This window comes from Carcharodon carcharias, chromosome 9 (assembly GCF_017639515.1).
Source record: "Carcharodon carcharias isolate sCarCar2 chromosome 9, sCarCar2.pri, whole genome shotgun sequence".
NCBI classification, from domain to species: domain Eukaryota; kingdom Metazoa; phylum Chordata; class Chondrichthyes; order Lamniformes; family Lamnidae; genus Carcharodon; species Carcharodon carcharias.
This window is the reverse complement of record NC_054475.1, coordinates 12,038,818-12,064,711: the sequence shown is the minus strand read 5'-3', so window position 1 is coordinate 12,064,711 and position 25,894 is coordinate 12,038,818. Positions and strand designations below refer to the sequence as shown.

Sequence of the window (25,894 nt, the reverse complement as noted above, 5' to 3'; positions counted from 1 at the left end):
TAGCCTCAATTGCTTCACTCTCCATGAATATACTCAGTTGCTTCTTAAATCCCTTTATATTATCAACTTCAATGTCATCCCTGGTAATTACTTCTCCAACTCTCTTAAATTTAGATGAAAATCTTTCTCCTGACCTTTCCTTTAATTTTACTCCTAAATGTCTAATAATTAGCTAGTGTCCATTGTATTTGAACTTCCTTCATACATTTGCCTATAAATTGCCTAAGGAGCATCAATTAGTCAGGTGCTAAACCAAATACAATGCCTGGGATATGTTGGCATGAGGCAGTGACACACACTTCCAACAGGAAGTGTGTCATCCGCCATATTGGAAAGGACAAAAAAGAATTGCTCTCACCTGAAACAGTCATTACCTGAATGATGAGCTGGGAAGAGCATTCCTGCACCTCTTGGCCCCATCATTCACTGCTGCTTGCTGAACCCCAACCGATCTTCTCGCTCTCTGACCTCCGATTCCAGTCATCACTTACTGAACAATGATTGGTCCAATCTTTGTTGACGCTTTGCCAGCTGTTGGCTAGCTTGATGGAAATGTGGCTCGAGCCACAATTTGAAGGGGCTCTTGGGCCTCACCACTCAGGTGCAGATACTGGACCCTGTCATCCAAAAAGTGATTGTGCCTGATTTCCACATCAACATTTTTTAAACTTAATTTGTAACATGCTCTGGGGACATTGGTTCAAATCCCAACAGGGCAGTTGGTGGAATTTAAATTCAAGCACTAAAATAAAAAAAATCTGGAATAGATTGATTGAAAGCTAGTTTCATTGATGGTGACCATGTCAACAATCACTGATTGTTGAACCTCATCTGGTTCATTAATATCCTTTAGGGAAGGAAATCTGCCATCCTTATCTGGTCTGGCCTACATATGATTCCAGATCCACTGCAGTGTGGTTGACTCTTAGCTGCCCTCTGCAATGGCTATAAGCCACTCAGTTCAAGGGCAGTTAGGGATGGGTGACAATTGCTGGCCTTACCAGTGCCCACGTCCCATGAAAGAGTAAAAAAGAAGCAGAATGAACTGCGACATCAAACTCTAATGGCAGAAGTACTCTAATGTTAAAAAAAATTCAAAATAGTTCCTGTCAGAATCTGAGAAAATAGTCACCTTGAAACTTGTCAGCCTTGTGAAACTGTTCAAAAATGAATTATTGACAGATACGAAATATTGGGGCAATGATTTGCATATTAAATAGAAAGTGGAGCTTAAAGCTTTCCTATAAAGTGACATTTGTATTACAATAGTTGAATATAACATGTAGAAGTTTAGCATAGCGACTACACAATACCTGCCAGAGTCACCGGGGGCACAATCAGAGTTTGGTGACGGGAGAGAGAAAAAAAAGGACTTGCATTTCTATAGCGCCTTTCACAGCCTCAGGACATCCCAAGGCTTTTTACAGCTCATGAAGTATTTTTTAAGTGTAGTCACTATTCTAAAATGGGAAATTGTAGCAGCCAATTTTCCACACAAGATTTCCACAAATAGCCATGTAATAATGAGCAAATCTGTTTTTTTTTTTGTGATGTTGGTTGAGGGATAAATATTGGCCCCAGGACACCAGGGAGGACTCCTCAGCTCTTCAGCCGGTGCAGACATGATGGGTTGAATGGCCTTCTTCTGTACCGGTAAAATTCTGCGATTCTTTGAAAGGGAAGCCATGGGATATTTTTACATTCATCTGAGAGGGCAGAGGTGGCCTCGGTTTGTCTAAACCAAAACTGAGGCCAAGGAAGGTTGGGTCATGTGAATACAGAGAATCGTTTATATTATTCAGACATAGCACCTCTCTCATGAATGTAGAGAATGGATCTATCTCTAGTTTACCACAGCTATTTGCATGACATTGCTTTAATCATTGTTTCTTGACATTCCAATTCTCTTCCAATATTTTTCCAGGAACATATTTGGAAAACAGGAAACAATAGGACACTTTAAATCAGAAGAGTATGGTAGCTCACTTTACCAGGAAACAGTATTAACCAGCTCGGACACCCTTAGTCTAGAACACACATGGGCCTTAATTTTGCATCTGTTGGGCACACGTGATCAGTAGGTCCAGAAGCGGACGTGGAATCCGCTCCCGGCTGACATCAGGGAAGAACATGGTTTTATGCTGGCCAATTAACTGGCGGCTAGCGTGAAATGAGCATTGAAAAAGGCTCAGTGCTGCTGTGGGGGGGTTGGGGGGGGGGGGGGTAGGCGGTGGTGGTGGTGGTGGGGGGTGGGGAGAGAGTGGGTGCTGAGACAAGTGAGGGTGTGGGCGGGCAGTTTACAACGAGCTCCCTGAAGGCTGGCAACTGCTGTGGAGCTACCTCAGGGAGCTGCAGTATTGTCCGAAGGATATTTGCGCACATAAAATGCCACAAACCCTCTCTACAAATAACAGATACCAATGCTCCTAGCTCCTCAACCTTCAAACATCTTCTGGGCATTTTATCCCACCCTGGATCAAGAATTGTGCAAAAGTGTGAAGGCCGCTTGGCCGATTAGCCTTGCGCCAGACGTAAAAGTGCAAAGGCCACTAAAAATCCCGGTCGATTAGGGCTTTAACGGGCTTAATTGCAACTTTGATTGTCGGTGGGTGCACTTCCAACTCCTGCGCGCACCCTCTGACTGTGATACAGCGCAAAGTCGCTACGATGTTGGCCCAACGTTTTCTCGCGGGATTTCGCTCTAAGGCGGGTTAGCTGTGTGTCAGATCACAGCAAGTAAAATTCTGGCCATAGGCTTTGAAAAATACACCTCCCATGACAAACTTGTTGCCAGCAAAACCTTTTCAGTATTCCTAAATCTAACATTGGTACGTGACAGCGTAGATGAGTGACTGATGTTCAGTGAGGTACCCACTAATCCCTTCCAGATTTAACAATGTTTTTGTTCTTTTTAATATTGATATTTCTGTGCTCAAATTCAGGCAAATCACAATTGAAAAATGTCACACAAATAGTTTGTCCGATTGAGAGAATCTTTCTCCTGAAATTACTTTCCTTGTTTCTGCTCCCCAGTTTTAGCCTTTCAAGGTGTTTCGCCTCAAGCCAGCCCCCTTCAGTGTCCTGCATAAGGCCCAGGCCGCTTTCACATGTGCCTGTGCTACTCCATGTTCCACCAGCAGGAGTCACCCTCGTTGTAGGTTATACTGGCTTGTGTTTCTACTTTCACCTCTTCATTGGGAGGACATGAGGGATCTCACCAGGAAATAAGCAAAGTCATCCCAAATCTAGCTGGTGGATAACTCTGCTATCCACTAAGTAGAGGGAGGATAGAAGGGCAGAAGGGAAAAAAGGAAGGAAGAAAGAACGAATGAGACCCCATTCCCACTGTAACCCAATGTCCTTTGTTCCCGCCATGACTCTGTGCCCCCTGGACCCGCTATGAATTTGCGTCCCTAGGTCTACCATGACCCTTGCGCTCTGGGCTGACGATAACCTCCTAGGATACTATGAACCCATGCCCACTAGGCCTGTTCTGAGCATTTTCTCACTGGGCCTGCTAGGATCCTTGCCTCCTAGGCCTGCTATGAATTTGCGTCCTGAACAGAAATGCTGAACAAAAATGCAAAAATGCTTTTGGCACCTGCAATTTTGAGGAAAACAAAATGTCAGCAGCATTATTTTGTCTCTGCAAATGTGGGGAAGAGGGAAAGGTTAGCTGTTGCATGTCAATGCTGGTTAGTCCTAAACTGATGGGAATACAGCTTCAATGCAAAAGCTAATCTGCTATGATAGGATGCAGTACTGGAGTCTAGTGCAGACATCTGACCATCACTGGCATTGAAATAATTGACTCTGGCAATTAAGCCAGTTTGTGGTATTAGGACAGATCGGGACATTAGGGTTGAATCCCAAATATCTTCAGCGGATATTCAGCATTAAGGTCCCAAAGGGGGTCAATGGAGCTCAAATGCAGAACAGCCGGCATCTAATTGAATGGCAGACCAAGTTTGAGGGGCTGAATGGTGTCCTTCTGTTCCAAATGATAATGTCTGATGGTCTTTCATCATGTTTCGAAGATGGTAACCTCGTCCAGCCATTGTCTGGTTTTACTGGTGGAGCCTCACCTGTACCCATTACACGTTGCAATATTGAGGCTCCGCGACCATGGGACAGCCATGAGATGTTGTTCTTTTGTAATGTGGGGAGTAGGTGGAAGTACGGGCTCATCTAGAATAAAACGCTTTGTCTTCGATTCTTCCCCCGGGCTGGAAAATGGAAAAGCAGCAGTCAGATCCTGCACATACGTAGGATAAATAGTGAAAGAAACATTTGGCCCAACCCCAATCCCTGCCAACAGTTCTGCCTCACTTGAGCCTCTCTGCTCATCTAACTTGATCAGCATCACCCTCTATTTTTTCTCCCTTATGTCTTTATGTGGCTTTCCTTTCAATGCATTCTTGCTATTCCCCTCAACTATACCTAGTGATGATGAGTTATTCAGGGAATACCTGCACCCTGATGCCAGTTATTTATCTGTTTACATTATTCATGCATTCCTGGGAAACACGCCATTTCCATGGTGGGTGGGCTCTCATTCGCCTGCCCGCTATCACCTCACCGCTTCATCACGCTGGGCACCATATTTAAACTCCAACCGCGCGCACACATTTCAGCGCTTCCGGCCCAGGTTTAGCGACACGACACTGGAACAGCTTTTTGATGCCATGGAGTCCAGCCGCCAGGTCCTCTAGCCCCGCTCTGTCCGTAGGATGGGCAGCGGCATGGCCAACCAGGCTCGGGAGGCAGTGGCAGTGGTGGTCAGCGCCAACACCCTTCAAAAGAGGACAGTGACCCAGTGCCGCAAGAGGATGAATGATCTCCTCTGTTCCGCCAGGGTGAAGTCACTCTTCTCATCACTCTCAACTCACACACTCACAAACTCACACATCCACAGGGCCCTCACCCACTGCCAGTTCAAGAGACAACACCATTCACTCTCTCACCCTCACCGTCATTGTCCTCATCCCGTCCATGAAACCACTCACCGCCCACACAGGACAGGCCATCAGGCCTGGCAGGCATCCTGCTTACACTTTTGCCATCTCTATCCATGCAGGACAAGCTGGCACACAACAAGAGGGAGAGGTCGCTGACCGATGGAGGAATGCCTGAAATCAAGGTCCTCATTGGCTTTGAAACCAGAGCTATCCAGCTGGCCGGCGGGGATCTGGACCAGTCCTGTGCTGATGGTGAGTTCAGCAGTGCTTTAGGAAGTGAGGGTCCAGCAGTGCAACATCCATCAGACAACCATGCTTTGAGTGATTTGCCCTGTTTCACAGGCCACTGCCATGCACTCATTATCTCTCCTTGCTTTCATGGGCGCATCTGGGAAACAGCCGATGGAGTCCATGACCCAGGGCCTCCAATCAAGTCCCGATGAAACCTCTGAAGAGGAATCTGGAGGCACCCTCCCTGAAGTCCCGTCACGGTGCTCATCCACACCCTCCACTAGCGCAGAGACACACACCTCAGCGGGATCTAGCTTTAGAGCAGCCCCAGGATCACAATCTGGTGAGCACATCGCACTGTCTGATCCACAGCAGGCAGCAGCAGGGACTTCCCAGGTGTCTGGCACTCGGAGGACTGCTGGAGGCCAGAGATTTGCTGAGTCCGAGTCAGATGAGGAGCCTCTGGACTTGGTCATGTCACAGTTGCTGGAGGTGCAAAGGCAAACTCAGGAACATCAGGAAGGGATGTCTGCTGCACTCCTCAGATTGTAAGGCATGAGGAAGGAGTCCGTCCACCTTCAGGCTGAAGTGATAGCACCGTCATGCCAACACACCGAGGTCAACACTGGTAGGATGGCGGCTGTCATGGAGACCTTGGTCCAGGATTTTGCTCCTGCACTGCTGCATGTGCTCAACTCTATCGCTGACACCATAGTTGGCCTCCAACAGTGTGTACGTGAGAGGGATGCGGGGCAGCTTGATCTCATTCCAGCCACCCCTTCTCCTCAAGGAGTCAGCCAGGGGCCCTCAGGCACCTATAGGGAAGAGGTGCACACATGGGGGCCATCCACCCAGGTGACTCCGGGAGTGTCTGGCCCATCCGAGTCCCCTCTTCCTGTAACTTCAGCAGCTCCAGCTCCACAGGCCGAGGAGGGTGCCACTGACACAGAGCAGGGCTCTGAAAGCAGGCCGGGGACCTCCAAGTCTCAGCCCTCCAGAGGACACCCACCAAGGTCATCACAGACAGGGTGTTGCAGTCAAGAGGCTGCCTCCACCTCTGCTGCGGAGTCTGGGGAGCACCAAGACATAGCGGCAGGGTTGGGACGGTTGAGGAAAATTAATTGCACAGCCTGGGCACGGGTGTTAATCACTTGTCCATACCATTCTCTTTGTCAATAAATTCCCAAGAACCTGCCACTCAGATGTGAAACATTTCTCCACAAAATAAAGGCAGGTGTCTCAGTCCAGGGCCTCCTCCCTGTGCTCTGTGCAGTCTTCAGACCAAAGTGATGGTCCGGCCCCACACTCCCTGGACCTGATGCCTGCACCTCGGCAGTGCTTGTCATTGCTGCCAGAATGTAGTGGGCAGGTGCCACAGAGTTCTTTCATTCTCTCAATGTGCTCTCAGCACCTTTAAGGAGGGGCTGGTCCCCATCTCTTCAGCATTTGTGACTAGTAACGTTATGATCCTGAAGGGCTCAGGTGCTGAAGGCGGACAAAGGATCAGATGCTTCCAAAGTTTCATGGCTGCGTCTCTATGATACGACCCTGATCACAGAGCACAAGCGAGCTGCCCTCGGCTAGACAGGAGTCAGGCATTCTCAGAGGTTATGTGAAGATCTATGCAGTGTCCTCATCATCATCCTCCTGCAATCAAGCAACTATTAGGGCCTCCGCTGCGTCTCCATGACAGGAGCATTCCAGGAGGGTGTTTTGGCTGCCATAAGCCAGATTGGAGTCAAACGTTCATAGGTGCAATGTGAGGATCTATAGGGTCACCTCACTGCATGTCATCATCATCCTCCACAAACCTAGCACCAAGAGGGCCTCCTGAGCGCGTCTGCCTCATCTGGCTAGTGCAAAGGCCTCATTCCCCGTCTTTGTCACCTGTGAGGACCTCCCCACCCTCATCCCTGTTGGCGTCCTCCTCATTGGAGGAGGCCTCCAGCTCCTGCAGCTCCTCCTTAGCCAGCTCATCTCCCCATTGCAGTGCCAGGTTGTAAAGGGCATAGCAGATGACAAAGATTCGTGACACCCTCTGCGGACTGTATTGCAGGGCTCCACCAGACCGGCCCAGGCACTGGAACCTCATCTTCAGCATCCCGACGGTCTGCTCCACCAATGTGTGGGTTGCAGCATGAGCCTCGTTATAGCGTCACTCTGCTGCAGTCTGAGGCCGCCGCACGGGTCTCATCAGCCACGGCCTCTTTGTCTCCGAGGAGACATCCCTGCAGCCTCTATGGACACTGGAAGACTGGATCTGTGACCTACTGAGGATGTAGAAGTCATGCACACTCCCTGGAAACCGAGCGCAGACCTGCAGGATGTGTTTGTGGAGGTCGCACACCAGCTGCACATTCAGCGAATGGAACCCCTTGAGGTCCATCGTGTGTGTGGCGAAGGAGATCTGAGCACCACACGAGTGCAGGCGATCATACCCTGAATGTGGGACACCTGAGATCTGGGCAAATCCAGTCGCTCTTGCAGCCTGGCTGTCCTGGTCCCAGGAGAATGCACGAAGTTGTGTGTCCTTGCAAAGATGGCATCCATGACCTCATGGATGTATTTGTGGGTGGAGGCTTATGATATCCCACAAAGGTCACCTGTGGAGTCCTGAAAGGAGCCACTGGCGTAGAAACTGAGCGCCGTGGTCACTTTCATGGCCACAGGCAGTGGATGTCCTCCATGTCCCCATGGCACTAAACCCTGCAGTAGCTGGCAGATGTGAGCAATCAGTTCCCTAGACATGCACAGTCTTCAGCGACACTGGTTTTGGGTCATCTGTAGGAATGAAAGGCGGCGTCTATAGACCCCAGGTCTAGCTAGGCGCTGACCAGTGAGGTCTCGCTCTGGCTCTTCAGCAGTATGTGTGGGAACCCCAGCTGCTCCTTCTTCCTGAGGTTGCTGCTCCTGCCCCTGTGCAGCCAGGAGCCTCAGTCATTCTCTCCTCCATTGTCTTCACGCTCTGTAGGCCATCAGGCATACAGCTGGTTCACCAGGCTCCATGATCCTGATGTATTTCTCCTGCAGGATGGAAGAGAGGGACACGTAGTTAGCATGGGTGCACTAAGAACCTGTCCTGGTTAAGTCTGAAGGCCCCTTTAGGCTTCCCGGAGAGCGCTGGCCACCACTTGGATGTCCAGAGATTAGTGCGCTGCATGGCTGCCTGAAACCCCACCCACCTCTGCCCCACTCCATCTGACCGACTGGCAGCAGCTTTGCCCACTGGACTGCAGGCTGTGCTCTCAGCTCAGGCACAGGTATTCTCCTAACCCTCACTGCAAGGCTGCACTGTTAGCTTCAGCTATTGTGCAGACTGGTCCAAACAGGGAAGCTGACATTGCAAGGGGCTGTGAGCGCCTCCAGCAGCGAGTGCTCCCTGGACAGCTTTAGCGAGGAGATTGTACAACGTGCCCAGTCATCCAACTGTTCTGAAGTCCACTAAAATGCTCATGATTTTGCAGTCTGTTGTGGGGGGGTTGAAAAGGTTTGGGGCATTTGATGGCACTTTGATGGCTCTGTGTTGCTTAACTGGACAGATAAGCTAGGAGCCCGGCTCCAGTCATATCAATGTGGCTGCACCTGAACTGTCTCAGCTGCAGAGAATGGTCACTTTATACAGGTTTCTCTAATGCGTGGCCACTTCCCTCGCCCACCCTACCCCGAATGCTTGTGCGCTATATTCAATGGCAGGGCTGCCCTTGCACCCCCCCATCCCAAACAAGCTGCCTCAACTACAAGACAGCCCATGCACGTGCAAACCGAACCCCCCCGCCAACAAGTCACCTCAATGATAGGGTTTCCCTTGCACACCTCCACCCCAACAAGTCACCTCAACCACAAGGCAACCTTGCCCACACCACCCCCCTACTCAACAGGTTGCCTCCACAGCAAGGCAGTCGTTGATCCTGCACCCACACCCCCAGGGCTCACCTCAATGGCAGGGCTGCCCTTGAACCCCCGGCCAACGCTCCGCAAGTCTGAAGTCCAGCAGGCGACCCAGGCGAGTGCTGCACGCCGTTACTGTGTACTCACCTCCGGGTTCAAAGTGCAGCCCCGCCAAGCGCATGGCATTGCGGGCCGTTGTGAAAAATGTCAGCGTGCTTTCCTGCTGATGTGGACAGACGATTCAGAGGGATGGGGTACGATTCTGGCGGGCAGGACTAATAATGATATGCAGATGTGTTACAATGAAGTCCCTGAGGTCTGAGGGTGGAAGAGAAGGCCTGCTCAGCAGACGATCGCAAACTGGTTTCATGGCGTTGTCCGCGTGTGCCACTGAACAGCCCAATGCCGGCGGCAGGGAAAATCTCGGCCAAGCGCTGTGATCCCAGTTAATCAGGAAACACCAGCGCTCTGATCCCAGTTACCCAGGAAAAACCAGCGCACTGATCCCAGTTACTCAGGAAACACCATCGCCCTGATCCCAGTTACTCAGGAAACACCAGCACTCTGATCCCAGTTACTCAGGGAATAGCAGCACTCTGATCCCAGTTACTCAGGAAAGACCAGCTCTCTGATCCCAGTTACTCAGGGAATACCAGTGCTCTGATCCAAGTTACCCAGGAAACACCAGCGCTCTGATCCCAGTTATTCAGGAAACACCAGCACTCTGATCCCAGTTACTCAGGAAACAGCAGCCCTATGATCCCAGTTACTCAAGAAGCACCAGCGATCTGATCCCAGTTACTCAGGGAATACCAGCGCTCTGATCCCAGTTACTCAGGAAACACCAGCATTCTGATCCCTGTTACTCAGGAAACACCAGCGCTCTGATCCCAGTTACCCAGGAAACACCAGCACTCTGATCCCAGTTACTCAGGAAACACCAGCACTCTGATCCCAGTTACTCAGGGAATACCAGCGCTCTGATCCCAGTTACCCAGGAAACACCAGCGCTCTGATCCCAGTTACTCAGGAAACGCCAGCGATCTGATCCCAGTTACTCAGGAAACACCAGCACTCTGATCCCAGTTACTCAGGAAACACCAGCACTCTCATCCCAGTTACTCAGGAAGCACCAGCACTCTGATCCCAGTTACTCAGGAAACACCAGCACTCTGATCCCAGTTACTCAGGAAACACCAGCACTCTGATCCCAGTCACTGAGGAAACACCAGCAGTCTGATCCCAGTTACTCAGGAACCACCAGCTCTCTGATCCCAGTTACTCAGGGATACAAGAGCTCTGATCCCAGTTACTCAGGAAATACCAGCACTCTGATCCCAGTAACTCAGGAAACACCAGCGCTCTGATCCCAGATACTCAGGAAGCACCAGTGCTCTGATCCCAGTTACTCAGGGAATACCAGCGCTCTGATCTCAGTTACTCAGGAAACACCAGCACTCTGATCCCAGTTACTCAAGGAATACCGACGCTCTGATCCCAGTTACTCAGGGAATACCAGCGCTCTGATCCCAGTTACCAAGAAAACACCAGCGCTCTGATCCCAGTTACTCAGGAAACACCAGCGCTCTGATCCCAGTTACTCAGGAAACACCAGCGCTCTGATCCCAGTTACTCAGGAAACACCAGCGCTCTGATCCCAGTTACTCAGGAAACACCAGCACTCTGATCCCAGTTACTCAGGAAACACCAGCACTCTGATCCCAGATACCCAGGAAACACCAGCGCTCTGATCCCAGTGACTCAGGAAACAACAGCGCTCTGATCCCAGTTACTCAGGAAACACCAGCGCTCTGATCCCAGTTACTCAGGAAACACCAGCGCTCTGATCCCAGTTACTCAGGAAACACCAGCGCACTGATCAAAGTTACTCAGGAAACACCAGCGCTCTGATCCCAGTTACTCAGGAAACACCAGCGCTCTGATCCCAGTTACTCAGGAAACATCAGCGCTCTGATCCCAGTTACTCAGGAAGCACCAGCACTCTGATCCCAGTTACTCAGGGAATACCAGCGCTCTGATCCCAGTTTCTCAGGGAATACCAGCGCTCTGATCCCAGTTACCCAGGGAACACCAGCGCTCTGATCCCAGTTACCCAGGGAACACCAGCGCTCTGATCCCAGTTACTCAGGAAACACCAGCACTATGATCCCAGTTACTCAGGAAGCACCAGCACTCTGATCCCAGTTAATCAGGGAATACCGGCGCTCAGATCCCAGTTACTCAGGGAACACCAGCGCTCTGATCCCAGTTACCCGGAAAACACCAGCGCTCTGATACCAGTTACTCAGGAAACACCAGCGCTCTGACCCCAGTTACTCAGGAAACACCAACACTCTGATCCCAATTACTCAGGAAATACCAGCACTCTGATCCCAGTTACTCAGGAAACACCAGCACTCTGATCCGAGTTACACAGGAAACACCAACACTCTGATCCCAGTTACTCAGGAAACATCAGCACTCTGATCCCAGTTACCCAGGAAACACCAGCGCTCTGATCCCAGTTACTCAGGAAACACCAGCGCTCTGATCCCAGTTACTCAGGAAACACCAGCGCTCTGATCCCAGTTACTCAGGAAACACCAGCGCTCTGATCCCAGTTACTCAGGAAACACCAGCACTCTGATCCCAGTTACTCAGGAAACACCAGCGCTCTGATCCCAGTTACTCAGGAAACACCAGCGCTCTGATCCCAGTTACTCAGGAAACATCAGCGCCCTGATCCCAATTACTCAGGAAGCACCAGCACCCTGATCCCAGTTACTCAGGGAATACCAGCGCTCTGATCCCAGTTACTCAGGGAATACCAGCGCTCTGATCCCAGTCACTCAGGGAATACCAGCGCTCTGATCCCAGTTACTCAGGGAATACCAGCGCTCTGATCCCAGTTACCCAGGGAACACCAGCACTCTGATCCCAGTTACTCAGGAAACACCAGCACTATGATCCCAGTTACTCAGGAAGCACCAGCACTCTGATCAAAGTTACTCAGGGAATACCGGCGCTCTGATCCCAGTTACTCAGGGAATACCAGCGCCCTGATCCCAGTTACCCAGAAAACGCCAGCGCTCTGATCCCAGTTACTCAGGAAACACCAGCGCTCTGATCCCAGTTACTCAGGAAACACCAGCACTCTGATCCCAGTTACTCAGGAAACACCAGCACACTGATCCCAGTTACCCAGTAAACACCAGCGATCTGATCCCAGTTACTCAGGAAACACCAACACTCTGATCCCAGTTACTCAGGAAACAACAGCGCTCTGATCCCAGTTACCCAGGAAACACCAGCGCTCTGATCCCAGTTACTCAGGAAACACCAGCGCTCTGATCCCAGTTACTCAGGAAACACCAGCGCTCTGATCCCAGTTACTCAGGAAACACCAGCGCTCTGATCCCAGTTACTCAGGAAACACCAGCGCTCTGATCCCAGTTACCCAGGAAACACCAGCACTCTGATCCCAGTTACTCAGGAAACACCAGTACTCTGATCCCAGTTACTCAGGAAACACCAGCACTCTGATCCCAGTTACTCAGGAAACATCAGCACTCTGATCCCAGTTACTCAGGAAGCACTAGCACTCTGATCCCAATTACTCAAAAAGCACCAGCAATCTGATCCCAATTACTCAGGAAGCACCAGCACTCTGATCCAAGTTACTCAGGAAACAACAGCAATCTGATCCCAGTTACTCAGGAAACACCAGCGCTCTGATCCCAGTTACTCAGGAAACACCAGCACTCTATCCCAGTTACTTAGGAAACACCAGCGCTCTGATCCCAGTTACTCAGGAAGCACCAGTGCTCTGATCCCAGTTACTCAGGAAACACCAGCGCTCTGATCCCAGTTACTCAGGAAACACCAGCGCTCTGATCCCAGTTACTCAGGAAACACCAGCGCTCTGATCCCAGTTACTCAGGGAATACCAGCGCTCTGATCCCAGTTACTCAGGGAATACCAGCGCTCTGATCCCAGTTACTCAGGGAATACCAGCGCTCTGATCCCAGTTACCCAGGGAACACCAGCACTCTGATACCAGTTACTCAGGAAACACCAGAACTATGATCCCAGTTACTCAGGAAGCACCAGCACTCTGATCCCAGTTACTCAGGGAATACAGGCGCTCTGATCCCAGTTACTCAGGGAATACCAGCGCTCTGATCCCAGTTACCCGGAAAACACCAGCGCTCTGATACCAGTTACTCAGGAAACACCAGCGCTCTGACCCCAGTTACTCAGGAAACACCAGCACTCTGATCCCAGTTACTCAGGAATTACCAGCACTCTGATCCCAGTTACTCAGGAAACACCAGCACTCTGATCCCAGTTACTCAGGAAACACCAGCACTCTGATCCCAGTTACTCAGGAAACACCAGCGCTCTGATCCAAGTTACTCAGGAAACACCAGCGCTCTGATCCCAGTTACTCAGGAAACACCAGCGCTCTGATCCCAGTTACTCAGAAAACACCAGCGCTCTGATCCCAGTTACTCAGGAAACACCAGCGCTCTGATCCCAGTTACTCAGGAAACACCAGCGCTCTGATCCCAGTTACTCAGGAAACATCAGCGCCCTGATCCCAATTACTCAGGAAGCACCAGCACTCTGATCCCAGTTACTCAGGGAATACCAGCGCTCTGATCCCAGTTACTCAGGGAATACCAGCGCTCTGATCCCAGTTACTCAGGGAATACCAGCGCTCTGATCCCAGTTACTCAGGGAATACCAGCACTCTGATCCCAGTTACCCAGGGAACACCAGCACTCTGATCCCAGTTACTCAGGAAACACCAGCACTATGATCCCAGTTACTCAGGAAGCACCAGCACTCTGATCCCAGTTACTCAGGGAATACCGGCGCTCTGATCCCAGTTACTCAGGGAATACCAGCGCCCTGATCACAGTTACTCAGGAAACACCAGCGCTCTGATCCCAGTTACTCAGGAAACACCAGCGCTCTGATCCCAGTTACTCAGGAAACACCAGCGCTCTGATCCCAGTTACTCAGGAAACACCAGCACTCTGATCCCAGTTACTCAGGAAACACCAGCACTCTGATCCCAGGTACTCAGGAAACATCAGCAGTCTGATCCCAGTTACTCAGGAAGCACTAGCACTCTGATCCCAATTACTCAAGAAGCACTAGCAATCTGATCCCAATTACTCAGGAAGCACCAGCACTCTGATCCCAGTTACTCAGGAAACAACAGCAGTCTGATCCCAGTTACTCAGGAAACACCAGCGCTCTGATCCCAGTTACTCAGGAAACACCAGCACTCTATCCCAGTTACTTAGGAAACACCAGCGCTCTGATCCCAGTTACTCAGGAAGCACCAGTGCTCTGATCCCAGTTACTCAGGGAATACCAGTGCTCTGATCCCAGTTACTCAGGAAACACCAGCACTCTGATCCCAGTTACTCAGGAAACACCAGCGCTCTGATCCCAGTTACTCAGGAAACACCAGCACTCTGATCCCAGTTACTCAGGAAACAACAGCACTCTGATCCCAGTTACTCAGGAAGCCTAGCACTCTGATCCCAATTACTCAAGAAGCACTAGCAATCTGATCCCAATTACTCAGGAAGCACCAGCACTCTGATCCCAGTTACTCAGGAAACAACAGCACTCTGATCCCAGTTACTCAGGAAACACCAGCACTCTATCCCAGTTACTTAGGAAACACCAGCGCTCTGATCCCAGTTACTCAGGAAACACCAGCGCTCTGATCCCAGTTACTCAGGAAACACCAGCGCTCTGATCCCAGTTACTCAGGAAACACCAGCGCTCTGATCCCAGTTACTCAGGGAATACCAGCGCTCTGATCCCAGTTACTCAGGGAATACCAGCGCTCTGATCCCAGTTACTCAGGAAGCACTAGCACTCTGATCCCAATTACTCAAGAAGCACTAGCAATCTGATCCCAATTACTCAGGAAACACCAGCGCTCTGATCCCAGTTACTCAGGAAACACCAGCGCTCTGATCCCAGTTACTCAGGAAACACCAGCGCTCTGATCCCAGTTACTCAGGAAACACCAGCGCTCTGATCCCAGTTACTCAGGAAACACCAGCGCTCTGATCCCAGTTACTCAGGAAACACCAGCGCCCTGATCCCAGTTACTCAGGAAACACCAGCGCTCTGATCCCAGTTACTCAGGGAATACCAGCGCTCTGATCCCAGTTACTCAGGGAATACCAGCGCTTTGATCCCAGTTACTCAGGGAATACCAGCGCTCTGATCCCAGTTACTCAGGGAATACCAGCGCTCTGATCCCAGTTACCCAGGGAACACCAGCACTCTGATCCCAGTTACTCAGGAAACACCAGCACTATGATCCCAGTTACTCAGGAAGCACCAGCACTATGATTCCAGTTACTCAGGGAATACCGGCGCTCTGATCCCAGTTACTCAGGGAATACCAGCGCCCTAATCCCAGTTACTCAGGAAACACCAGCGCTCTGATCCCAGTTACTCAGGAAACACCAGCGCTCTGATCCCAGTTACTCAGGAAACACCAGCACTCTGATCCCAGTTACTCAGGAAACACCAGCACTCTGATCCCAGTTACCCAGTAAACACCAGCGCTCTGATCCCAGTTACTCAGGAAACACCAGTGCTCTGATCCCAGTTACTCAGGAAACACCAGCGCTCTGATCCCAGTTACCCAGGAAACACCAGCGCTCTGATCCCAGTTACTCAGGAAACACCAGTACTCTGATCCCAGTTATTCAGGAAACACCAGCACTCTGATCCCAGTTACTCAGGAAACATCAGCACTCTGATCCCAGTTACTCAGGAAGCACTAGCACTCTGATCCCAATTACTCAAGAAGCACTAGCAATCTGATCCCAATTACTCAGGAAGCACCAGCACTCTGATCCCAGTTACTCAGGAAACAACAGCAGTCTGATCCCAGTTACTCAGGAAACACCAGCGCTCTGATCCCAGTTACTCAGGAAACACCAGCACTCGATGCTAGTTACTCAGGAAACACCAGCGCTCTGATCCCAGTTACTCAGGAAGCACCAGTGCTCTGATCCCAGTTACTCAGGGAATACCAGTGCTCTGATCCCAGTTACTCAGGAAACACCAGCGCTCTGATCCCAGTTACTCAGGAAACACCAGCGCCCTGATCCCAGTTACTCAGGAAACACCAGCGCTCTGATCCCAGTTACTCAGGAAACATCAGCGCCCTGATCCCAATTACTCAGGAAGCACCAGCACTCTGATCCCAGTTACTCAGGGAATACCAGCGCTCTGATCCCAGTTACTCAGGGAATACCAGCGCTCTGATCCCAGTTACTCAGGGATTACCAGCGCTCTGATCCCAGTTACTCAGGGAATACCAGCACTCTGATTCCAGTTACCCAGGGAACACCAGCACTCTGATCCCAGTTACTCAGGAAGCACTAGCACTCTGATCCCAATTACTCAAGAAGCACTAGCAATCTGATCCCAATTACTCAGGAAGCACCAGCACTCTGATCCCAGTTACTCAGGAAACAACAGCACTTTGATCCCAGTTACTCAGGAAACACCAGCACTCTATCCCAGTTACTTAGGAAACACCAGCGCTCTGATCCCAGTTACTCAGGAAGCACCAGCGCTCTGATCCCAGTTACTCAGGAAACACCAGCGCTCTGATCCCAGTTACTCAGGAAACACCAGCGCTCTGATCCCAGTTACTCAGGAAACACCAGCGCTCTGATCCCAGTTACTCAGGAAACACCAGCCCTCTGATCCCAGTTACTCAGGGAATACCAGCGCTCTGATCCCAGTTACTCAGGAAGCACCACTGCTCTGATCCCAGTTACTCAGGAAACACCAGCACTCTGATCCCAGTTACCCAGGAAACACCAGCGCTCTGATCCAAGTTACTCAGGAAACACCAGCGCTCTGATCCCAGTTACTCAGGAAACACCAGCGCTCTGATCCCAGTTACTCAGGAAACACCAGCGCTCTGATCCCAGTTACTCAGGAAACACCAGCGCTCTGATCCCAGTTACTCAGGAAACACCAGCGCTCTGATCCCAGTTACTCAGGAAACACCAGCGCTCTGATCCCAGTTACTCAGGAAACATCAGCGCCCTGATCCCAATTACTCAGGAAACACCAGCGCTCTGATCCCAGTTACTCAGGGAATACAGGCGCTCTGATCCCAGTTACTCAGGGAATACCAGCGCTCTGATCCCAGTTACTCAGGGAATACCAGCGCTCTGATCCCAGTTACTCAGGGAATACCAGCGCTCTGATCCCAGTTACCCAGGGAACACCAGCACTCTGATCCCAGTTACTCAGGAAACACCAGCACTATGATCCCAGTTACTCAGGAAGCACCAGCACTCTGATCCCAGTTACTCAGGGAATACCGGCGCTATGATCCCAGTTACTCAGGGAATACCAGCGCCCTGATCCCAGTTACTCAGGAAACACCAGCGCTCTGATCCCAGTTACTCAGCAAACACCAGCGCTCTGATCCCAGTTACTCAGGAAACACAAGCACTCTGATCCCAGTTACTCAGGAAACACCAGCACTCTGATCCCAGTTACCCAGTAAACACCAGCGCTCTGATCCCAGTTACTCAGGAAACACCAACACTCTGATCCCAGTTACTCAGGAAACACAAGCGCTCTGATCCCAGTTACCCAGGAAACACCAGCGCTCTGATCCCAGTTACTCAGGAAACACCAGCGCTCTGATCCCAGTTACTCAGGAAACACCAGCGCTCTGATCCCAGTTACTCAGGAAACACCAGCGCTCTGATCCCAGTTACTCAGGAAACACCAGCGCTCTGATCCCAGTTACTCAGGAAACACCAGCGCTCTGATCCCAGTTACTCAGGAAACACCAGCGCTCTGATCCCAGTTACTCAGGAAACACCAGCGCTCTGATCCCAGTTACTCAGGAAACACCAGCGCTCTGATCCCAGTTACTCAGGAAACACCAGCGCTCTGATCCCAGTTACTCAGGAAACACCAGCACTCTGATCCCAGTTACTCAGGAAACACCAGCACTCTGATCCCAGTTACTCAGGAAGCACCAGCACTCTGATCCCAATTACTCAGGAAGCACTAGCAATCTGATCCCAATTACTCAGGAAGCACCAGCACTCTGATCCCAGTTACTCAGGAAACACCAGCACTCTGATCCCAGTTACTCAGGAAACACCAGCAGCTCTGATCCCAGTTACTCAGGAAACACCAGCGCTCTGATCCCAGTTACTCAGGAAACACCAGCGCTCTGATCCCAGTTACTCAGGAAACACCAGCGCTCTGATCCCAGTTACTCAGGAAACACCAGCGCTCTGATCCCAGTTACTCAGGAAACACCAGCACTCTGATCCCAGTTACTCAGGAAACACCAGCGCTCTGATCCCAGTTACTCAGGAAACACCAGCGCTCTGATCCCAGTTACTCAGGAAACACCAGCGCTCTGATCCCAGTTACTCAGGAAACACCAGCACTCTGATCCCAGTTACTCAGGAAGCACCAGCACTATGATCCCAGTTACTCAGGAAACACCAGCACTCTGATCCCAGTTACTCAGGAAGCACCAGCACTCTGATCCCAGTTACTCAGGAAGCACAGCACTCTGATCCCAGTTACTCAGGAAGCACCAGCAGCTCTGATCCCAGTTACTCAGGAAACACCAGCAGCTCTGATCCCAGTTACTCAGGAAACACCAGCGCTCTGATCCCAGTTACTCAGGAAACACCAGCGCTCTGATCCCAGTTACTCAGGAAACACCAGCGCTCTGATCCCAGTTACTCAGGAACACCAGCGCTCTGATCCCAGTTACTCAGGAAACACCAGCTGCTCTGATCCCAGTTACTCAGGAAACACCAGCGCTCTGATCCCAGTTACTCAGGAAACACCAGCGCTCTGATCCCAGTTACTCAGGAAACACCAGCACTCTGATCCCAGTTACTCAGGAAACACAGCACTCTGATCCCAGTTACTCAGGAAACACTAGCACTCTGATCCCAGTTACTCAGGAAGCACCTAGCACTCTGATCCCAATTACTCAGGAAAGCACCAGCACTCTGATCCCAGTTACTCAGGAAACACCAGCACTCTGATCCCAGTTACTCAGGAAACACCAGCAGCTCTGATCCCAGTTACTCAGGAAACACCAGCGCTCTGATCCCAGTTACTCAGGAAACACCAGCGCTCTGATCCCAGTTACTCAGGAAACACCAGCGCTCTGATCCCAGTTACTCAGGAAACACCAGCGCTCTGATCCCAGTTACTCAGGAAACACCAGCGCTCTGATCCCAGTTACTCAGGAAACACCAGCGCTCTGATCCCAGTTACTCAGGAAACACCAGCGCTCTGATCCCAGTTACTCAGGAAACACCAGCGCTCTGATCCCAGTTACTCAGGAAACACCAGCGCTCTGATCCCAGTTACTCAGGAAACACCAGCGCTCTGATCCCAGTTACTCAGGAAACACCAGCAGCTCTGATCCCAGTTACTCAGGAAACACCAGCGCTCTGATCCCAGTTACTCAGGAAACACCAGCGCTCTGATCCCAGTTACTCAGGAAACACCAGCGCTCTGATCCCAGTTACTCAGGAAACACCAGCGCTCTGATCCCAGTTACTCAGGAAACACCAGCGCTCTGATCCCAGTTACTCAGGAAACACCAGCGCTCTGATCCCAGTTACTCAGGAAACACCAGCGCTCTGATCCCAGTTACTCAGGAAACACCAGCGCTCTGATCCCAGTTACTCAGGAAACACCAGCGCTCTGATCCCAGTTACTCAGGAAACACCAGCGCTCTGATCCCAGTTACTCAGGAAACACCAGCGCTCTGATCCCAGTTACTCAGGAAACACCAGCACTCTGATCCCAGTTACTCAGGAAACACCAGCAGCTCTGATCCCAGTTACTCAGGAAACACCAGCGCTCTGATCCCAGTTACTCAGGAAACACCAGCGCTCTGATCCCAGTTACTCAGGAAACACCAGCGCTCTGATCCCAGTTACTCAGGAAACACCAGCGCTCTGATCCCAGTTACTCAGGAAACACCAGCGCTCTGATCCCAGTTACTCAGGAAACACCAGCACTCTGATCCCAGTTACTCAGGAAACACCAGCGCTCTGATCCCAGTTACTCAGGAAACACCAGCACTCTGATCCCAGTTACTCAGGAAACACCAGCGCTCTGATCCCAGTTACTCAGGAAACACCAGCGCTCTGATCCCAGTTACTCAGGAAACACCAGCGCTCTGATCCCAGTTACTCAGGAAACACCAGCGCTCTGATCCCAGTTACTCAGGAAACACCAGCGCTCTGATCCCAGTTACTCAGGAAACACCAGCGCTCTGATCCCAGTTACTCAGGAAACACCAGCGCTCTGATCCCAGTTACTCAGGAAACACCAGCGCTCTGATCCCAGTTACTCAGGAAACACCAGCAGCTCTGATCCCAGTTACTCAGGAAACACCAGCGCTCTGATCCCAGTTACTCAGGAAACACCAGCAGCTCTGATCCCAGTTACTCAGGAAACACCAGCGCTCTGATCCCAGTTACTCAGGAAACACAGCACTCTGATCCCAGTTACTCAGGAAACACCAGCACTCTGATCCCAGTTACTCAGGAAGCACCAGCACTCTGATCCCAGTTACTCAGGAAACACCAGCACTCTGATCCCAGTTACTCAGGAAACACCAGCGCTCTGATCCCAGTTACTCAGGAAACACCAGCGCTCTGATCCCAGTTACTCAGGAAGCACCAGCACTCTGATCCCAGTTACTCAGGGAATACCAGCGCTCTGATCCCAGTTACTCAGGAAGCACCAGCGCTCTGATCCCAGTTACTCAGGAAACACCAGCACTCTGATCCCAGTTACTCAGGAAACACCAGCGCTCTGATCCCAGTTACTCAGGAAACACCAGCACTCTGATCCCAGTTACTCAGGAAACACCAGCGCTCTGATCCCAGTTACTCAGGAAACACCAGCGCTCTGATCCCAGTTACTCAGGAAACACCAGCGCTCTGATCCCAGTTACTCAGGAAACACCAGCGCTCTGATCCCAGTTACTCAGGAAACACCAGCGCTCTGATCCCAGTTACTCAGGAAACACCAGCACTCTGATCCCAGTTACTCAGGAAACACCAGCGCTCTGATCCCAGTTACTCAGGAAACACCAGCACTCTGATCCCAGTTACTCAGGAACACCAGCGCTCTGATCCCAGTTACTCAGGAAACACCAGCACTCTGATCCCAGTTACTCAGGAAACACCAGCACTCTGATCCCAGTTACTCAGGAAACACCAGCAGCTCTGATCCCAGTTACTCAGGAAACACCAGCGCTCTGATCCCAGTTACTCAGGAAACACCAGCGCTCTGATCCCAGTTACTCAGGAAACACCAGCGCTCTGATCCCAGTTACTCAGGAAACACCAGCGCTCTGATCCCAGTTACTCAGGAAACACCAGCGCTCTGATCCCAGTTACTCAGGAAACACCAGCGCTCTGATCCCAGTTACTCAGGAAACACCAGCGCTCTGATCCCAGTTACTCAGGAAACACCAGCGCTCTGATCCCAGTTACTCAGGAAACACCAGCGCTCTGATCCCAGTTACTCAGGAAACACCAGCGCTCTGATCCCAGTTACTCAGGAAACACCAGCGCTCTGATCCCAGTTACTCAGGAAACACCAGCACTCTGATCCCAGTTACTCAGGAAACACCAGCACTCTGATCCCAGTTACTCAGGAAACACCAGCGCTCTGATCCCAGTTACTCAGGAAACACCAGCAGCTCTGATCCCAGTTACTCAGGAACACCAGCGCTCTGATCCCAGTTACTCAGGAAAACCAGCACTCTGATCCCAGTTACTCAGGAAACACCAGCGCTCTGATCCCAGTTACTCAGGAAACACCAGCGCTCTGATCCCAGTTACTCAGGAAACACCAGCACTCTGATCCCAGTTACTCAGGAAACACCAGCACTCTGATCCCAGTTACTCAGGAAACACCAGCACTCTGATCCCAGTTACTCAGAAACACCAGCACTCTGATCCCAGTTACTCAGGAAACACAGCACTCTGATCCCAGTTACTCAGGAAACACCAGCGCTCTGATCCCAGTTACTCAGGAAACACCAGCCATCTGATCCCAGTTACTCAGGAAACACCAGCACTCTGATCCCAGTTACTCAGGAAACACCAGCACTCTGATCCCAGTTACTCAGGAAACACCAGCGCTCTGATCCCAGTTACTCAGGAAACACCAGCAGCTCTGATCCCAGTTACTCAGGAAACACCAGCGCTCTGATCCCAGTTACTCAGGAACACCAGCGCTCTGATCCCAGTTACTCAGGAAACACCAGCGCTCTGATCCCAGTTACTCAGGAAACACCAGCACTCTGATCCCAGTTACTCAGGAAACACCAGCGCTCTGATCCCAGTTACTCAGGAAACACCAGCGCTCTGATCCCAGTTACTCAGGAAAGCACCAGCAGCTCTGATCCCAGTTACTCAGGAAACACCAGCACTCTGATCCCAGTTACTCAGGAAACACCAGCGCTCTGATCCCAGTTACTCAGGAAACACCAGCGCTCTGATCCCAGTTACTCAGGAAACACCAGCGCTCTGATCCCAGTTACTCAGGAAACACCAGCGCTCTGATCCCAGTTACTCAGGAAACACCAGCGCTCTGATCCCAGTTACTCAGGAAACACCAGCGCTCTGATCCCAGTTACTCAGGAAACACCAGCACTCTGATCCCAGTTACTCAGGAAACATCAGCCTCTGATCCCAGTTACTCAGGAAACACCAGCACTCTGATCCCCAGTTACTCAAGAAGCACCTAGCACTCTGATCCCAGTTACTCAGGAAGCACCAGCACTCTGATCCCAGTTACTCAGGAAACACCAGCGCTCTGATCCCAGTTACTCAGGAAACACCAGCGCTCTGATCCCAGTTACTCAGGGAAAACCAGCGCTCTGATCCCAGTTACTCAGGAAACACCAGCGCTCTGATCCCAGTTACTCAGGAAACACCAGCGCTCTGATCCCAGTTACTCAGGAAACACCAGCACTCTGATCCCAGTTACTCAGGAAACACCAGCGCTCTGATCCCAGTTACTCAGGAAACACCAGAGCTCTGATCCCAGTTACTCAGGAAACACCAGCGCTTGATCCCAGTTACCAGGAAACACCAGCGCTCTGATCCCAGTTACTCAGGAAACACCAGTACTCTGATCCCAGTTACTCAGGAAACACCAGCACTCTGATCCCAGTTACTCAGGAAACATCAGCACTCTGATCCCAGTTACTCAAGAAGCACTAGCACTCTGATCCCAATTACTCAAGAAGCACTAGCAATCTGATCCCAATTACTCAGGAAGCACCAGCACTCTGATCCCAGTTACTCAGGAAACAACAGCAGTCTGATCCCAGTTACTCAGGAAACACCAGCGCTCTGATCCCAGTTACTCAGGAAACACCAGCACTCTATCCCAGTTACTTAGGAAACACCAGCGCTCTGATCCCAGTTACTCAGGAAGCACCAGTGCTCTGATCCCAGTTACTCAGGGAATACCAGTGCTCTGATCCCAGTTACTCAGGAAACACCAGCACTCTGATCCAGTTACTCAGAAACACCAGCGCTCTGATCCCAGTTACTCAGGAAACACCAGCACTCTGATCCCAGTTACTCAGGAAAACACAGCCTCTGATCCAGTTACTCAGGAAACACCAGCACTCTGATCCCAGTTACTCAGGAAACACCAGCGCTCTGATCCCAGTTACTCAGGAAACACCAGCACTCTGATCCCAGTTACTCAGGAAACAACAGCACTCTGATCCCAGTTACTCAGGAAACACCAGCACTCTGATCCCAGTTACTCAGGAAACACAGCACTCTGATCCCAGTTACTCAGGAAGCACCAGCACTCTGATCCCAGTTACTCAGGAAACAACAGCACTCTGATCCCAGTTACTCAGGAAACACCAGCACTCTGATCCCAGTTACTCAGGAAACACAGCGCTCTGATCCCAGTTACTCAGGAAACACCAGCGCTCTGATCCCAGTTACTCAGGAAACACCAGCGCTCTGATCCCAGTTACTCAGGAAACATCAGCGCACTGATCCCAGTTACTCAGGAAGCACCAGCACTCTGATCCCAGTTACTCAGGAAACACCATCGCTCTGATCCCAGTTACTCAGGAAACACCAGCGCTCTGATCCCAGTTACTCAGGAAGCACCAGCGCTCTGATCCCAGTTACTCAGGAAACACCAGCGCTCTGATCCCAGTTACTCAGGAAACACCAGCTCTCTGATCCCAGTTACTCAGGAAACACCAGCGCTCTGATCCCAGTTACTCAGGAAACACCAGCGCTCTGATCCCAGTTACTCAGGAAACACCAGCGCTCTGATCCCAGTTACTCAGGAAACACCAGCGCTCTGATCCCAGTTACTCAGGAAACACCAGCGCTCTGATCCCAGTTACTCAGGAAACACCAGCGCTCTGATCCCAGTTACTCAGGAAACACCAGCGCTCTGATCCCAGTTACTCAGGAAACACCAGCGCTCTGATCCCAGTTACTCAGGAAACACCAGCGCTCTGATCCCAGTTACTCAGGAAACACCAGCGCTCTGATCCCAGTTACTCAGGAAACACCAGCGCTCTGATCCCAGTTACTCAGGAAACACCAGCGCTCTGATCCCAGTTACTCAGGAAACAACAGCGCTCTGATCCCAGTTACTCAGGAAACACCAGCGCTCTGATCCCAGTTACTCAGGAAACACCAGCGCTCTGATCCCAGTTACTCAGGAACACCAGCGCTCTGATCCCAGTTACTCAGGAAACACCAGCGCTCTGATCCCAGTTACTCAGAAACACCAGCACTCTGATCCCAGTTACTCAGGAACACCAGCGCTCTGATCCCAGTTACTCAGGAAACACCAGCGCTCTGATCCCAGTTACTCAGGAAACACCAGCACTCTGATCCCAGTTACTCAGGAAACACCAGCGCTCTGATCCCAGTTACTCAGGAAACACCAGCGCTCTGATCCCAGTTACTCAGGAAACACCAGCGCTCTGATCCCAGTTACTCAGGAAACACCAGCGCTCTGATCCCAGTTACTCAGGAAACACCAGCGCTCTGATCCCAGTTACTCAGGAAACACCAGCACTCTGATCCCAGTTACTCAGGAAACACCAGCACTCTGATCCCAGTTACTCAGGAAACACCAGCGCTCTGATCCCAGTTACTCAGGAAACACCAGCGCTCTGATCCCAGTTACTCAGGAAACACCAGCGCTCTGATCCCAGTTACTCAGGAAACACCAGCGCTCTGATCCCAGTTACTCAGGAAACACCAGCGCTCTGATCCCAGTTACTCAGGAAACACCAGCGCTCTGATCCCAGTTACTCAGGAAACACCAGCGCTCTGATCCCAGTTACTCAGGAAACACCAGCGCTCTGATCCCAGTTACTCAGGAAACACCAGCGCTCTGATCCCAGTTACTCAGGAAACACCAGCGCTCTGATCCCAGTTACTCAGGAAACACCAGCGCTCTGATCCCAGTTACTCAGGAAACACCAGCGCTCTGATCCCAGTTACTCAGGAAACACCAGCGCTCTGATCCCAGTTACTCAGGAAACACCAGCGCTCTGATCCCAGTTACTCAGGAAACACCAGCGCTCTGATCCCAGTTACTCAGGAAACACCAGCGCTCTGATCCCAGTTACTCAGGAAACACCAGCGCTCTGATCCCAGTTACTCAGGAAACACCAGCGCTCTGATCCCAGTTACTCAGGAAACACCAGCGCTCTGATCCCA

At 51.2% G+C, this 25,894-nt stretch overlaps 1 protein-coding gene across 1 annotated transcript in view; it reads right to left on the bottom strand.

Moving 5' to 3' along the window:
* Positions 1 to 4,160: 4,160 nt before the first annotated feature.
* LOC121282090 (cyclin-dependent kinase 18-like) overlaps positions 4,161 to 25,894 on the bottom strand; it is a 159,256-nt gene continuing 137,522 nt past the window's right edge. Inside the window, exon 16 of the mRNA XM_041195549.1 lies at positions 4,161 to 4,226. Within this exon, the coding sequence (XP_041051483.1) occupies positions 4,189 to 4,226 (38 nt within the window). The 3' untranslated portion in view covers positions 4,161 to 4,188. The remainder of the gene's footprint in view (positions 4,227 to 25,894) is intronic.